Here is a 14,707-nt window from a genome sequence, read left to right on the forward strand (position 1 = left end):
AATAAGAAAAAAGAACCAACTGCAGTCTGCAGTTTTATTGCACACAGAATGTAGTGCAAAAATATTAGGGAGCTGCACCTGAGAAGTCAGGAGAAAGTACTTTAGGTGGTAATTAACCTGTAAGGAGAGTGTCAAAATGATACAAGATGTCTGTATTTTCAGATAAGAAGCACTTTGGTTCCTGACACCAGAGGTAGATTGCATTTACATGGGTAGAGAAAAGTGGCTCAGTGGAAGGTCTTTGGTGTGGTGACTTTGGAGTCAGTTTATTCTCCCCACCCCATTTTCTAATGGTTGGCATGTCTGCCCTTTCTGGGGCTATATTTAAACAGGTAATGAGGCACAGGAACAATCAAAAAGCCAGTGTACAACCTCCTCTGCCCTATAAGTTCAGACAAAGGTGGCCTGGTTTGGGGTATTTTGGAAAGGATCAACTATCCAGCTTAGCTGGAAGAAGGGTTTATAATTAATTTGGCCCAGGTTTATCAAGGTGTTATGCTCCTGGGCTATGGTGGATATTTGAACTGAACTTTTACACCTGATTTACCCTGTCACATTTTTTCTCTTGAATTGTCTTACTAAGTCAGATTTGTGAAATGTTACTACCTGTGTTGATGTGATTTTATTTAATCCTTTTTGCCTTCTGTTTGATTTTTTTTTTCTTAATGCCAATTACAGAATATTTTTTATTTCTGTAGACACCATAAAATTCAATGAGAACCTTAATCTGCAAAATCTTGAGGCTGCTGGGAAAAAAAGCGCATAGTCTTTCATACTTTTTAAATTGAACTAATGAGCATATGAAAGGGAATGCAACACAGAAGGCGCGGTATTTGCCAGTGCACTTTTGGTAATAAAAGTGTGAGGTTTGGGCAAAAGGTTTGGCGAACTTGCCATTGAATACATTTTTCATAGGTTGGTTTGTAAAGATTTGAGATTTAATAGGGAAAAATTTGTTGTTCATTTGTAACTATTTGGATCATACAAATAAGACATCCTTGGTCTCTGTAACAGTAAGTTAAAAAAAAAATAAAGCCTGTATTACATAGCATCTCAATAAAAATATTCCAAAGAGAAGCAGAATAAGAAAAGAAACACTATGATCATTAAACATCCATGAGGGAAACATGATGAATATGCAGAAAGCATAATTACCCTAGCATTTCTCACTGTTTTTCTTTTAACTATAATTTAAGTGTTCTTCCGCCATGTACCTTTCAATGCCATAAATTATTAGATATTTGTGCTGTGCAGAAGAAACAAAAGGGCAACATAGAAAAGGTCACACTGAGTTTAATCTCATGCAGGGCATTACATAGGGAGAGCAATTTCTTGTAGCAGCCATTAAATTAATCGATATCAAATGCCATAGTTGCCTTGCCTTTTCTGTAATCCTGCAAAGTGGCTGGCATCACCAGTGTCTTAGAAATTCTATCACCTTCTGTATTTTGTTCAGCTTTATGGGGACAGGAATAAAATATTTTCTGCTTCTCTATTTTTTAAGACTCTTCAGAAAGTCTTTGCTGATGTTTGGTTTATGCCTGTATGGGGAAGAGGGGGAGAAGTAAAGGAACAGAGAAAAAAAAAATCTTTTTTCTTATTATAATTATATCCATAATATCATTCTTATAAGTATTAGATGTTTCCTTTAGAAGGGAAAGCAAAATCTAATTTACAGAAAGAGGTAATACAAGTTTGAAGGTTTGAGAGTTTCTTCACTTATCAGTTCCTGTGCTCGTCTTCATTTTCAATTAAAGAAATGCAGTAGCACATTTGTCTAGAGTGATTTCAAAATATCTGCATATAAATGGTTCTACCAACCTCTAAGGTGCAATACCCTTGTGATGCATTATGCCAGCTCTTTTCACCACAAAACAGTATTTTCTAATGGGCTTAAAAAAAATAGAGAAAACTATGCAGTATCTAGCCAAAACACCATGACATAAAGTAGGGATGTTAATGCCATTTAAAATTTGGCAAGGGTAGCAAAGTCAGAGTTCTGAGTGCTGTTGATTCATTAGTGATCAGTTAAAGATTCTGATTTTGGGTAATGTTTTGTGCAAATGACTACAGGAACAGAAAGGTACTTAACATCATGCCAGAATGCTGTTTCTTGTAGTGTTCACCAGTGATTATCACAGAGGCCTTGTCCATTATAAGAAATGATAAAAAATACCCACCTGTTTCTTGTTTTCTTTCTTGTACAAAAAAGCTGGAGAAGAACAAATGGATTTTTTTCACAACTCTGTGAGCATCTTGAAAGACCTGGAGATGTTAAACTTAATCCATTCATTTCAACAGGACTGTTCTTTTATTTCTAGAGTATAAATTAAATCACATACTAACTGTTTCTCAGCTTTTTATTTACAATCAGGAAGTGCTTTTTAAATGGTTTCTCTTTGCCAATTATAATTAGAAAGTTGACAGCAAACATAATGGATAAGAAACAGATTGTAAGGGCAAATGTCTGTCATGTAAGCTTTAGAGCACTTCATTAATATGTGAATGGTTTGTAGTTTGGAATATTTTATGGTTAGCATGGTTTTTTGTTAGTGACATTTACACAAATACATTTAGACTTTTTAAATTACACTGCTTTGTCAGGTAATATATTCATGGATGCATGTTTTGCTATGTGGCTCATATTGGGTCCATAAGTTTGGCAGAAGGGATTTAGAAGACTCTTGCTCTGAATAATTCATACTTTTGATAGGAACAAAAAAAAAATCACTTATCAGTGAAATGTTTTTAATTTTTCCCTGAGTAAAGCATAAGGAGAGATGTAATATGTTCATACCACTTGTGTTACTGCCCTGTAGAGCAGCTCGCTTCTGTAATAGCAGAAATCCCTCCTTATGCCACCCACTGAACAGAATGAAATCTTGTACCCTGGGCTCCTTGAAAAATCCTTTTTTTTTGGTGCCATCTACAAGCAAGAAGAATAATGGGCCCAATTGTTGTTCATCTTCTGTCAAAGTTAATATCACCTCACTCTGAGTAGTTCTTGACATTAGCAGGGTGCTTGCAAGAGAAGGTGCTCCTTGCACAGTCATCACTGTGACCTGGGACAGAAGTGCCCTGGTAGCTGTAACAGAGAGAGAAGAATCTGCAGGTTTCTCTGCTCTTGGTTAAGTTCTTGGTTTGAATCTTTTTGGAAGTTCAATGAAATGATTTTTTGTAGCTCTTATTAAATTTACAATCATGTGCTTTTTTTCCATGGCTCTGTCCATTCCATTCCTACCCATGGAATATATTTGGTGGTGGTAGCAGCACTGCCTGTGACTGTGAAGCTGCTGCCTTCCCTTGACCTGAACAGACTGTTGAGCTGGTGATTCATTAGCTCTGAGCCCATTCCTCTTCTCTGCAGGATCCTTGTATGGAATTGCTTGGCTGTTACCCATGATTTCTTGCTGGGTGTTTTGGGATTAGGCTGGCACAGTCAAGTTCACCCTCTGTAGTCACTTAGCAGCTGTCAGGTAGTACTGACTTTAAGGAATTGGAAGGGATCCTCTCTTGCCTTTTTTCAGTTGTACCAGCTGATGTTCACTTGGCCTCCTTTCTTACAAAATCTGTGTGGCATAGAAAGAAACTGAGTGATAACTTTTAAAAGCCCATTGGTCTTTATGCAGTCTGGCACAATTGTATGTTTTTTGCAAATAAAATAGAAACAGAAAAATATTTTACAGTCATTATTTTATTAGGCATAAATTTCATGTTCTGTGTTTTTCTGTAAAGAGAAAATTTAGCTGTTCAGGTGCTCACTGCATCAAATGGAGAAAGGAGATTATAGTTCAGGATACAGAAATTTTTGATATCTCATTTACTTTTTCAACTTCATGTTAAGTAAACACAAAATAGGAAAAATGCATATTTTTTTATGGCATATTTTCACTATTAAAGTGATTTTAGTCTTTCAGATAAAACTGTACTAAAACTCTGCATTTAAAGTATACAATTTCAATAATGAAACTGTTTGCTCTTAATTTTTGGAAACTTGATTTAAGGGATAAAGTTTGATTAGTAAAATCAGCTCTTATTCATTTCACATGGGTTTATAAATTACTTAGAAGCTAGAATCTAAATTGCAATTAACTATACCCACATCCTAATTAAGTATTGCAAATGCGTAATGAAGTATATTTCCAGAGGGGGAATAAAAAAAAGGCAAGGATTTATCCAAGCATATAAGTATTTTTCTTCTATATTTTTAACAATTAAAAAAAAAAAAAAGAAAAATAGAAAAGGACCTAGCTAAATAAACTTTCCATTTCTGCTGCAGCTCTCAGGAATATCCTCACAGCACCCAACTAGTCAGAAACATATTTTCTCATGGAACCATATGTTTAATGCCAGAAAACAGGGAACTGGGAAATAATGGCTGCAATTCAGCAAAGTCCCTATGATCATGGCTAGTTTTGCCATCATAGGTTCTAAGGGAGTAAACAGGATTTGACTCAGCTAAATAGCATGTAGTTTACATATAGTGTTTGCATAGATATTTCAATATTTTAAATAGAAGGAAATATCTGTCTGTGTATACATGTATACAGCTTCTGTCACAGTACTGCCACCTACCTTTACTTTTAACATAAAAGATTGAAGGTGTTTTAGTTAAGGCTTTATTTTTCTCAGAATATCCTAAGAAATCCTTTAACTTAGAATGCTGACAGTAAAATCACCAGTTGTTTTGGGGGGTTTTGTTTTGATTTGGGGCTTGACTTTTGGAAGTGGCTTTGAGTTGGAAAGGAATTTGGGTTAAAGCCATGTCTTTAAATCAAGCTTTATTAAACTGATCACATATTGTATTCATTTCTGTGTGCTGCTGCGGTGAATTTAGTCAACAATTCTACATGGGCAACAAATTTATGGCATCCTGTTAACATGAAAGTGGAGACATTTGGCAGTTTCTAGAGTAGTTTTGAGATTATTAAATAAGTTGAACAGTATGAACTATTATATTGTATTTCCTGTTCCTGTTTACATCAGTATTTGCTGAAGCTGTATATGTGCTTTTCCCTGATATACTATAGTCTTTAGACAGCAGAGTGAGAATGCTGGACAGTCACCAGCAAAGCATGAAATCCAAATATATTCTTTCTTGTTGCTGGCTTCATGATTGGTTTTCTTGGTGTGCCTTTTATAGGAAAATTATTGTCAATCTACTTGTTTTTGAAATTACTTTTTTGGACAAAGATAAGCATAGTGCTGTTTCAGAATTAGCTACCTAAAAAGTGCAAACCCACTGATTTACTGGCATGCATGAGCTTTGGAGTTTAGCACTACCAGAGCCTCAACCACCTTATTGGAAATTTGAAATGTGAATGGAATTCATGTGATAATGATATCAGAATGAAATAAAATAAAATCTTCTATTCAGGAAGATGGATTCAGGTGTAAAGATGTATTTAAGTGTTTTCTTTTGAATTGAGGAGAGTTTGCTATAGTATTTTAGAGTCAGTCATGTTCTGGTAGAAGTCTTGGTTTATTGCATAAATCTCTTTTGTTTAAATGTAGTCATGTTCAGTCAGTGACTAGGGAGTAATCACAAAGAGGGAAAAGAGGATTTTAGCTTATTGTATTAATAGGAAATACATACTTTGCCTATGAACGTCCTTGAAGAACCCCTCACAAAGTTGTGATTATGCCATATAGACAAATTGAGAACCATGGCAGAGTGTGAAGCATGATGGGGAGAAGCTGTCTCTGAATACCTAGGTTAGTCTCAAAGTTGGAATGGACTGTAAAATGAGGATTGTGTCCCATGTACAAAGACCCATTTCAAGCACTTTCCACTGGTGTATGTTTGAGCCAAATGCATACACAAAAGGATCCTCAGCACTTAAATTTTTAGGAGTTTGCCTTCCCTTATGGTACATGTTCTGTCTCTGCAGTTCTTTGGAGCAATGATTTCTATACAATTTTTTTGTACCGCCTAACGTAAAAGGGTTTATTCTTGATTGGTTTCTCAATTAAAAAGTAAACCTTGATGATAAATTACTATGCACTCACTGAGGTACAGCCATTTATATGTAGCAAATGATGATACTGTTCACTACATTTAATACCAAACTGGCCTTTTTAAAGTCATTATTTACAATCATGTTTCCCTCTATGCAGGAAAAAAATGGGTATATTAACAATTTTTAAATAGAAACAAAGGTGTTCTCTGAGCATTACTGTTAAATTTTCTAAGACAGCATAATTTCATTTTCATTAACTTTTAAAGGGAATCCTATGATCCTTTTAATATGACCTCTCTGATTAGTTACCTTGCAAATCTAATTCAAATGTAAATCCTTTGTAAGACAAGAATATGCAATCATTCCGGCAGTTAATATTGATAAATACAAGTAAAGTGTGGCTTGTAGAAGGGAATTGGAGATTTCAGTGGACCTGACATAACACATGTTTTGACCCTTATGGCTGCCTACTTGAAACTCTGATAAACTGAAACAGCAACACTAATCAGTAGGTTAAGGGATTCTGCCTATTGAACCTCTGTTCTGTGAACAGTAATGTAGGGCATGTCTCCTAAATCAAGATATTTACTGATTGTCTGTGTGAATGGTGATCAGGTTTCCCACTGGACTCCATCTTAAAGGTCCTTTCCAACCTAAATGATCATGTTACATGTTAAATAAATGTTATGGGTAAAGCTTAACATCATTGTCTGTGTTCTGATACATGTGCTCAAATATGCAATGAAGATTGAAATAAAATCTCAACATTTTTATTTTTAAATTATTTTTACAAATATATTTATAGATTTACAGCACAGGAAATGTACTTTTACCTTATTAGTGTACCTCTTAGCTGCAGGGTCAGAGTCCAGCTCCTATCATCACGGTTAGAATCAAAAGTAAATATTGCTAAATATGGGTGGGCTATCATCTGACTAACTTCGTGATTATAAAATTAAGGAACTGGGTAGTACAGATCATGCATTTTAATTAGAGCTGAGGCATTTCTTACCACTTAAATGCAGAAAATCAGAATATCTTTAAGATTTTATTCTTTGGAAATGCATATGTGTGTTTTCTGAAACTTTAATTACTTTGTTTCTGTGCAGTCATGAGACACAGACGACTTGTTGGGATCATCCTAAAATGACTGATCTCTTCCAGTCCTTAGGTGAGTGCATTTATTAAACCATTGTGATTTATATTCCAGGAGTAAAAGCTGCATTTGGATACTGACCATGTTTGAGTTCTCATGACCTGAGTGTAACAGCATTTCTCAATTTGTGATGAGACACACTTTGCCCAAAACCTGCTGCTTTGGTCACGTTATGCATTGTCTTTTGGCACTATTAATTCTGAACCATGTACTCTGACTGTATGCTTTAATGCAGTACCTTGTTTTTTTTTTTCGTTTTAACTTCACAAGGAATTTTCCAATGATACAGGCTCTCTGCATGTTTAAACCAGGGTGCTGGTCTGCAAGGAACTAATTTTGGTAATAAAATAGAGCAGCTACCTTTTCAGTAAAAGCTAAACTGTATTATGATACAACTAGTTCAACATGCCATGATGGCATCATTTACTGTAAAATCTCCCATTCTAAGGAGAGGAAGGGTAAAAATACTGTTGAGTGAGGAAAAAATGTTACCGTACCAATCAATTTCTAAAACAGAGCTTACAGCTAAGCTGACTATCCCTTTTAAAGCACAGTTTGCAAAATCATGGCATATAAATTAAAGCTTAAGCCATTTTTTCTGTTACTGTGACGCTTGCTGCCCTCTGTTTCCTGTACGTTATCTGATGGAGTTGTAATTTATTTGAGAAAATTAGAGTATTTGAGTCTGGGAACTATGTACCAGTGTGAAATACTTATGTGAAACTCTCCTGTATATGTATGTATTACATGTACCAAGATAGTGCAAGCATTTCTGGAGGGCCACTTTCTTCAAGGTCTTGGACTGTCAATCACGAGGCTTTCCCTGAAGGTGAATTGAACTGAGGTCCCAAATTGTCAGTTTTTTTAATTTGTTCTGATATATCCTATTAATTAATTACAAAGAGAAGGGATATCAGACTCTTCCAAAATATGAAGATTTATATGCAAAGGAAAGTTATGGGCTGTACTTTTGGGGCTGCTCATGTTTCTGTTCTGCTCTTTCAGCTGACTTGAACAACGTGCGCTTCTCCGCCTACCGCACGGCCATCAAAATCCGCAGGCTGCAGAAAGCACTGTGCTGTAAGTTGGGCCTTTGAGGGAAATTGTTTCTCTACAGTACTTGGGGAAGGGAGGGTCAGCTTCATCTAACAACATTTGCAGTAGACAAGTCATCCTTGACACACTGTCAACCAACAAAATGGCAAGAACTGCCAACAGTAGGTGTTGTTATTGCAAATAAATAAAATAAATTAATAAAAGAGAGGTGCAGCACGTAAGTTAAAATGATAAACTCACTAAGAATCGTTCTTGTCTTAAATTTTCTGTTTTATAGGTGAATTTATTTACTTATAGATTTATTTATTTATATTGCTAAGGAGTTAAAAAGCATTTCCTATTCTATCACAACTATTGTTTAATTCAGCAGCAAGTTACATGATGCACATTCAAAGTTTAGCAGTCTCAGAAGTGATAGATCAGGAGATCTTGTCCTGGCCTCTGCTCTTGGGACTTCTCCAAGTCACATAGCAAGTACCACACTGGGGATCTGTGCTCTTGATGAGTCTCATGTGCAAAGCAAACTGAATTTTAAAAACCGCGAAAAATGAAATACATAAAAACACACATATAATAGAAAAAAACAAGGTGAAAGTAAGAACACACATCTAACAGAAAAAGCAAAAGGAAATTAGACAATTTTGGAAGGTGATGTGGGATGTGAAGGAGAGTAAAGGTTGCAGATTTTAGGCATTTTGAAACGTCTTGGCAACAGATGGTAGAAAGATGTATGCTATTACCAAATTTTCCTCTTACAAATTAGGAGTCTTGGGCATGGAAATACTTTTCAGCCCTGAAGGGTGTACAATACCGCAGGCTGAATAAGAATACAAGAAGTGCAAAATCCTCCTAGGGATGCAAGCAGGAAAGGAGTTGCACAAAGAGAGATCTCTTCCCACCCTCCAGATGGTTAGTTTTCCTTCCAGCCTAGAAGACAAAGTCTGATCTTAGTTGGCCTTCAGATATACATCATACTGAATGAAGCTGTGCCTGAGATGGTAGCTAGCTGCTCCAGAAAGCTGGACTGTATCTGTGCAGAGCACAGAACCTATCGCCAGTTCTTCATAAGATGTGGTTCCACCAAGGACTACAGCTTCATCTCCCAGCAAGACTAAAGAACATTGAGCTTTTGCTTATCAGTATGCAGGGTATATAGTATTAATCAAGATGTACCTAAAAACAAAAAGCAAAGCAAGAGATCAGAAAGCAGAATAAAATTCTCCTTGTGTGAGCTGCTCCTCAGGGAAGAGTGGGAAAAAATAGACTGGATAGCACAGATGCTAATAATGCTGCCTATTTCTGTCAGACATACAGCTTTTCTAGTTACCTGTATAGCTCAAGCTTCATTTTTATTAGTTCTAATAAGCTTTGAAGAGGGACATACTGTCTGCTCTTGCTTTTACTGCAGAATCTATCAATTTCTGTAATAAATGCCAGGATTAGCTCTCTTCATTCAGAGATTTCAGAAGTGCCCTCCTATTGTCTCCAGTTTCAGGGGAGGGAGTTGGAAAGTAGGACAGAAGGAAATAGTAAGAAGTAAAGAGAATACTCCACTTTGAAAGAGCTAGGAGTAAAACTCTTATCCTTACAGGTCCAATCTGCCTTATTATCTATGAAGCTGCTTGTTTACTTGATCTCTGTGCTTCATGGGAAGAGAAAACAGCCAAAAAATCTTTGTTATACATGTGTACTTAATAAAAAATTGGTTTTATTTTTAGGTAGGGAAAGAGTAATCTTCTGTACTACTGCCATTCATTTTCAGGTCTGAGTTACTTTAGTCTTCCATTGTATTTCCTGTAATTTTAATTGCAGGTGCATTTTAGAGGTATTTGGATGCAGAATACTTCAGAAAGGCTTATGTGCTAAGGCAAAGAAAACATCAAAACAAATCACCAAAAATGGAGATCACTGTAAAGTGTGACAAATTGCTGTCACAGACGTGGTGTGTGTATAATGTCAAAGGCATTTTGGTGGGAACTCCCAAGAGCACAGCTGGAACTGGATGCACAGTTCCACGTGCACTTGATAGATTTTGACTTTGCAGTGTAAGTGCTTTACAAGCAGATTCAGGACCAATTGCACTTTAGAATGTTCATTTGAGAACTTTGCTGATGCCATATCTCTTCTTGGTAAGTGTCAAAAAACCTCAGCTGTAGGGAATTTACTCCCATTTTCCTCGTTCTCCTTTTAAAAGATAGAGTTGTGTTTCTTCTTTTTTTTTTTTTTTTTTGTTTTTTGACAGTAGATTCCTGCAGAGACATACATTTTCATATATATGTATACCTATTTTGCAGGAATATAAGAAACTTTGCAAGCTGGAAATAGTGAATTCTTAGCCTCTCTGTCTCAGATTATGTGGGGCAGATGTAGGGAGAGTGCTTTCCCACTGTAGCAGAAGAATGGGGCCAGAGAGAGTATCATTTCTTGCAGATGTACTGGGCAGCTGTGTAGCACCAGGTCCTGATAATATTTTATTCTTGTGCAGCATTCCTTAGCCCATTTTCAAGAAATTATAATGCCCCACATACTGAAGTATAGTACTGAAAGGCAAAAAGGGAACAAAACCACCATGTATATTCAGAATTCTGTTGCTGAGTTCCTCTAGGTGATTTAAAATTTAAGAACATTAATAGGAATATCAACCACACAAGGCGAAACATTGGAACATTTAGACATCAGGGACTAAGAGAGCTGTGAGCACTACCCTCTTTGACGGAAGAGTGCAGTCTCTTTGCAGGAACTGCTATCATTTGCAAGGTCTTTTTATTAAAAAACTCCACAGTAATGCCTGGCTATTTTCCATGGGGTTACAGCAGCCTCAAATTTGCCATTAGTAGCTGCATGTGGCTGTTCCTGAGTCAGTCACTCACACCTGCTTTAACAGTGCTGGATGATATGATTTCTCTTTTTCTTTGGGAAAATCTCCTTGCTGCAGAAAGGGAAGAAATGGGCCTTGTGCCCATTGGTTGGTTAAAATCAGGATTGGTCATTCAGCGTGTTCAAGTAGATGCAGAATGGTAATGCAAAAATGCACTGAAACCTGTCTAGGCATCGTGCCAGAAATGGCATGACAGTATAACTGCCTGTCCCAAATTTTATTCAGTCAGGTAAGTGCTGAAGTAAGCAGGAATGAAAGTAATTTCCTCTGGTTGTTCTCCATGGATGGTGCCATCCAAAAGTCTAAGTTTAGCTTAATTTGCATTAGTGTAGCATCAGACTTGCTGTATTTTTTAGTACAAAAAATATTGGAAGTACCTCTCCCAGGTCCTTCTGGAATGCTCAGGCAGAAATGTGAATGAGAGATCTTAATGCCAGCAGATCAAGATGGGAAGTTAGCAGGCTTAGTGTCTGTTGAATTACTTCTTTTCAGTGCAAGGATACTAATGTTAAGCCATAGGCTACAACTTCCTGGCATTCCAAAGCTTTCTGAAATTTCACAAGCTTTAAAAAGGGTTTTTTTTTTGCAGCCAGAAACAGGCTGCAAAATAGCTAGAAAACATGAAAACCACAAACACACAAAAAACTCCTATGACTCAAACATAAAATAAAAGCTAATACCAAAACAAAACCAGCAAACTGGTTGCATTAATTTTTACAGGGTTTTCTTTGTCATTAAAGACAAAGAAAGAGGAAGTGTGAAAAGTGGCCATCTCTTAAATTCAGTATGTATGTCATGGGGACAGCAGGTTACCCTCACTTGACTTTACTCTACTCCCTCCACATCTCAAAAAGTAGTCAGGGTTACACTGTGAACTGTTTGTGGGTTCATGTTGTTTTTACATATGCCTGTGAGACTTTTTCAGTGTATCATATCCTTTATAACTATTGTAGAAGATTATGCTGCAGTGAGTGTATTGCCAAACACTTCGGCTACCTCAGGTCAAACTAGTGGCAAGGTGTTTTGCTGCAGTAACCAGTCTGCCATTTGATAAATACATGGCTGGCATTTGTTTGCAAGCCCAAGAGAAGGACCTAAGATATCTCCCACCAAACAAAAAAAGAAAATGAAAAACAAACAAATGTAAACCCCTGCAACTCTGATACTGTGAGGCGAGAACAGAATGTACCAATTTTAGTACAGGAGAGGAAAGGCAAGGGCTGCGAGGTACTGTTCCTCATTTACAAAGATGTGAGGAAGGGTAGATAGGGGAAAAGGGGTTGGGAATGTAAGCTTTTGGTAGATGATCACTGAGTTCTTGACAGAGTTACTCATATGGTTAATGTTACCTTGCTCTTGATTTTTTTAATGTTGACCTTGCTTTCCAGCCCAGATAGAATTATCCAGTTTGCACAGGCTGCAAATCTGGGCTCCTTATTTAACATTGTTATTCTCCCTCTCTGCTCTTGTGAGACCCCACCTGGACTAATGCTTCCAGATCTGGGGTGCTCAGCACAGGAGAGATGTAGACCTGTTGGAGCAGGTCAAGAGGCAAGCAATGGGGATGGAGCACCTCTCCTATGAGGAAGGGCTGAGAGCTGAGGTTGTTCACCCTGAAGAAGAGAAGGCTTCAGAGAGACCTCAGAGCAGCCTTTCAGTACCTAAGAGAGGCTTATAAAAAATAGGGAGAGTAGCTTTTTTAAAAGGACAGATTGTGATATGACAAGGAGAAACAGTTCTAAACTAAAGGAGAAGACATTTAGATTAAGTATTAGGAAGAAATTATTTACTGTGAGGATGTGAGACACTGGCACAGGTTGCCCAGAGAAGTTGTGGATGCTCCATCCCTGGTGGTGTTCCAAGTCAGACTGGATGGGGCTTTGAGCAACTTGGTCTACTGGGAGGTGTGCCTGCCACAGCAAGTTTCTAGGTTGGAACTAGAAAATCTTCAAGGTCTCTTCCAACAAAAATAATTTTCTGATTCTATGATTCGTTGGGATGATTGGTGAAGAGCAGTTCACAACATGTCAGAGACTGTCATGTGGATTTTTTTTTTCATTTGAGAGATGACATTTATAGTGCAAATGTGTTACTGACTCTCCACAAACATCTCAGTATGAGCTTTTAATATACTCCAACTGCATGTTATGTATATTGTAGCAAGCATACATTGCAATTATATTTTTAACTTAAAGTCCTTGCTTCTGTAAAAAAAATTCACTGAGGAGTATACCATTTATGCTTCATCTTTTCCACTTTCTTTTGCAGAAGGAGGTAGAAGTGCTCATTGATGGCCTTTTCACCATGCAACCCCCAGATTTTCACAATCACATTTGAATAGTTTTGAGAACAAAACCCTTTTTCCACTGTAAAATATCCATTGCATCACCAACTGCTTATAGAAAGAATTCTGTAATAAAGGAGATAAAAATATTTTTTCAAGAAATCATAGCATTTAGTGTTCTGGAAAACTGCAATAAATAATCTCCATGCTTTCTTTTAAGCCCTAATTTAACAACTGCTATTCAGTTAATCAGGCCTTTAGGAAAGAATTCTTACATAATAATTTGCTTTGCTTTACTTTTATCAAAAGTGATAGGATTCTGCTTTATGGTAAATATGAAGAATCCTGTAAGCCTCATGAATTCTCTGTCGGTGTACTGAAAGTTAGGATCCTCTAATTACACAGACTAGTTTAGCAGCTATTTTAATGTTATTCTGGGCTGTGCGGTGCCATTATAATATTTGTATTCTAGTTTTTTTTAAATAAATAGTGTCCAAATGTTGTTGACTTGTCACAGGGAATGGTTTGTCACTATATCTTACTAAATAAAAGCCACTGGTTGCAGATTTTAGGCCTTTTGAAATGTTGTGGCAGGACAAGTTATTTGCAGTGTTTGCTACAATTTGCACATAAACAATTATTGTCAATGTTTATTCACACTTTTTTTTTTTTTAATCCTATTATTTTTTTAATCTATTATTAGTGGACCTGTTGGACCTGAACACAACAAGTGAAGTTTTCAAGCAGCACAAGTTGAGTCAAAATGATCAGCTGATTGGTGTCCAGGATGTGATCAGTTGTCTCACTACCATCTACAGTGGACTTGAAGAGAAACACAAAGATATGGTGAATGTTCCTCTCTGTGTAGACATGTGTCTTAACTGGCTACTCAACGTGTATGATAGGTAAGAAAAATGGTTTGTTTGTTGCAATGTGTACCCCCAGGAATTCTAAATTATAAAGCCTTAAAAATTTCTTTATTAAAAAGTTATCTTCTGATGGTTTCAGCTCTGTGATGGAAGTGCAGTTGCATGCAATAAGATGTTTCTTATAGTGTCTTGCTCAGCACTGGACTAAGATTACACTGCTTTTGTACTACTACCAAAGAAACATTGAAAGGATTTTAAAAAATGCATATTTGAGTAGAGAGCTAGGACACTGCTTTAGCTGTGATCCTACTGTGAATATTCCAAGTTTACTAGATTGGTGGCCATTCATATCAGATTCTATTTCTGCCATAGGTGGGGACAGTTTTTTCATATATTTTACACTTAGTTACTTGCACTCATAATCCTGGCTGAGCTCCCTGCTCTGAGTCCTCTATCAAATGGAGGTTGTTGTGATCTCAGCCCTAAAGCCTGTCTGATTCTGGA

The 14,707-nt window shown here is 36.8% G+C and overlaps 1 protein-coding gene across 10 annotated transcripts in view; it reads left to right on the forward strand.

The window, feature by feature from the left end:
* The window catches only part of UTRN (utrophin), a 523,567-nt gene that overhangs the window by 274,092 nt on the left and 234,768 nt on the right, over positions 1 to 14,707 (forward strand). For all 10 annotated transcript variants that reach the window (XM_030268143.4, XM_072927046.1, XM_072927038.1 and 7 more), the window contains 3 exons: positions 7,070 to 7,131; positions 8,122 to 8,196; positions 14,038 to 14,239. In XM_030268143.4, the coding sequence (XP_030124003.4) occupies positions 7,070 to 7,131; positions 8,122 to 8,196; positions 14,038 to 14,239 (339 nt within the window). The remainder of the gene's footprint in view (positions 1 to 7,069; positions 7,132 to 8,121; positions 8,197 to 14,037; positions 14,240 to 14,707) is intronic.

Source organism: Taeniopygia guttata, chromosome 3, assembly GCF_048771995.1.
Source record: "Taeniopygia guttata chromosome 3, bTaeGut7.mat, whole genome shotgun sequence".
Taxonomy (NCBI): Eukaryota; Metazoa; Chordata; class Aves; order Passeriformes; family Estrildidae; genus Taeniopygia; species Taeniopygia guttata.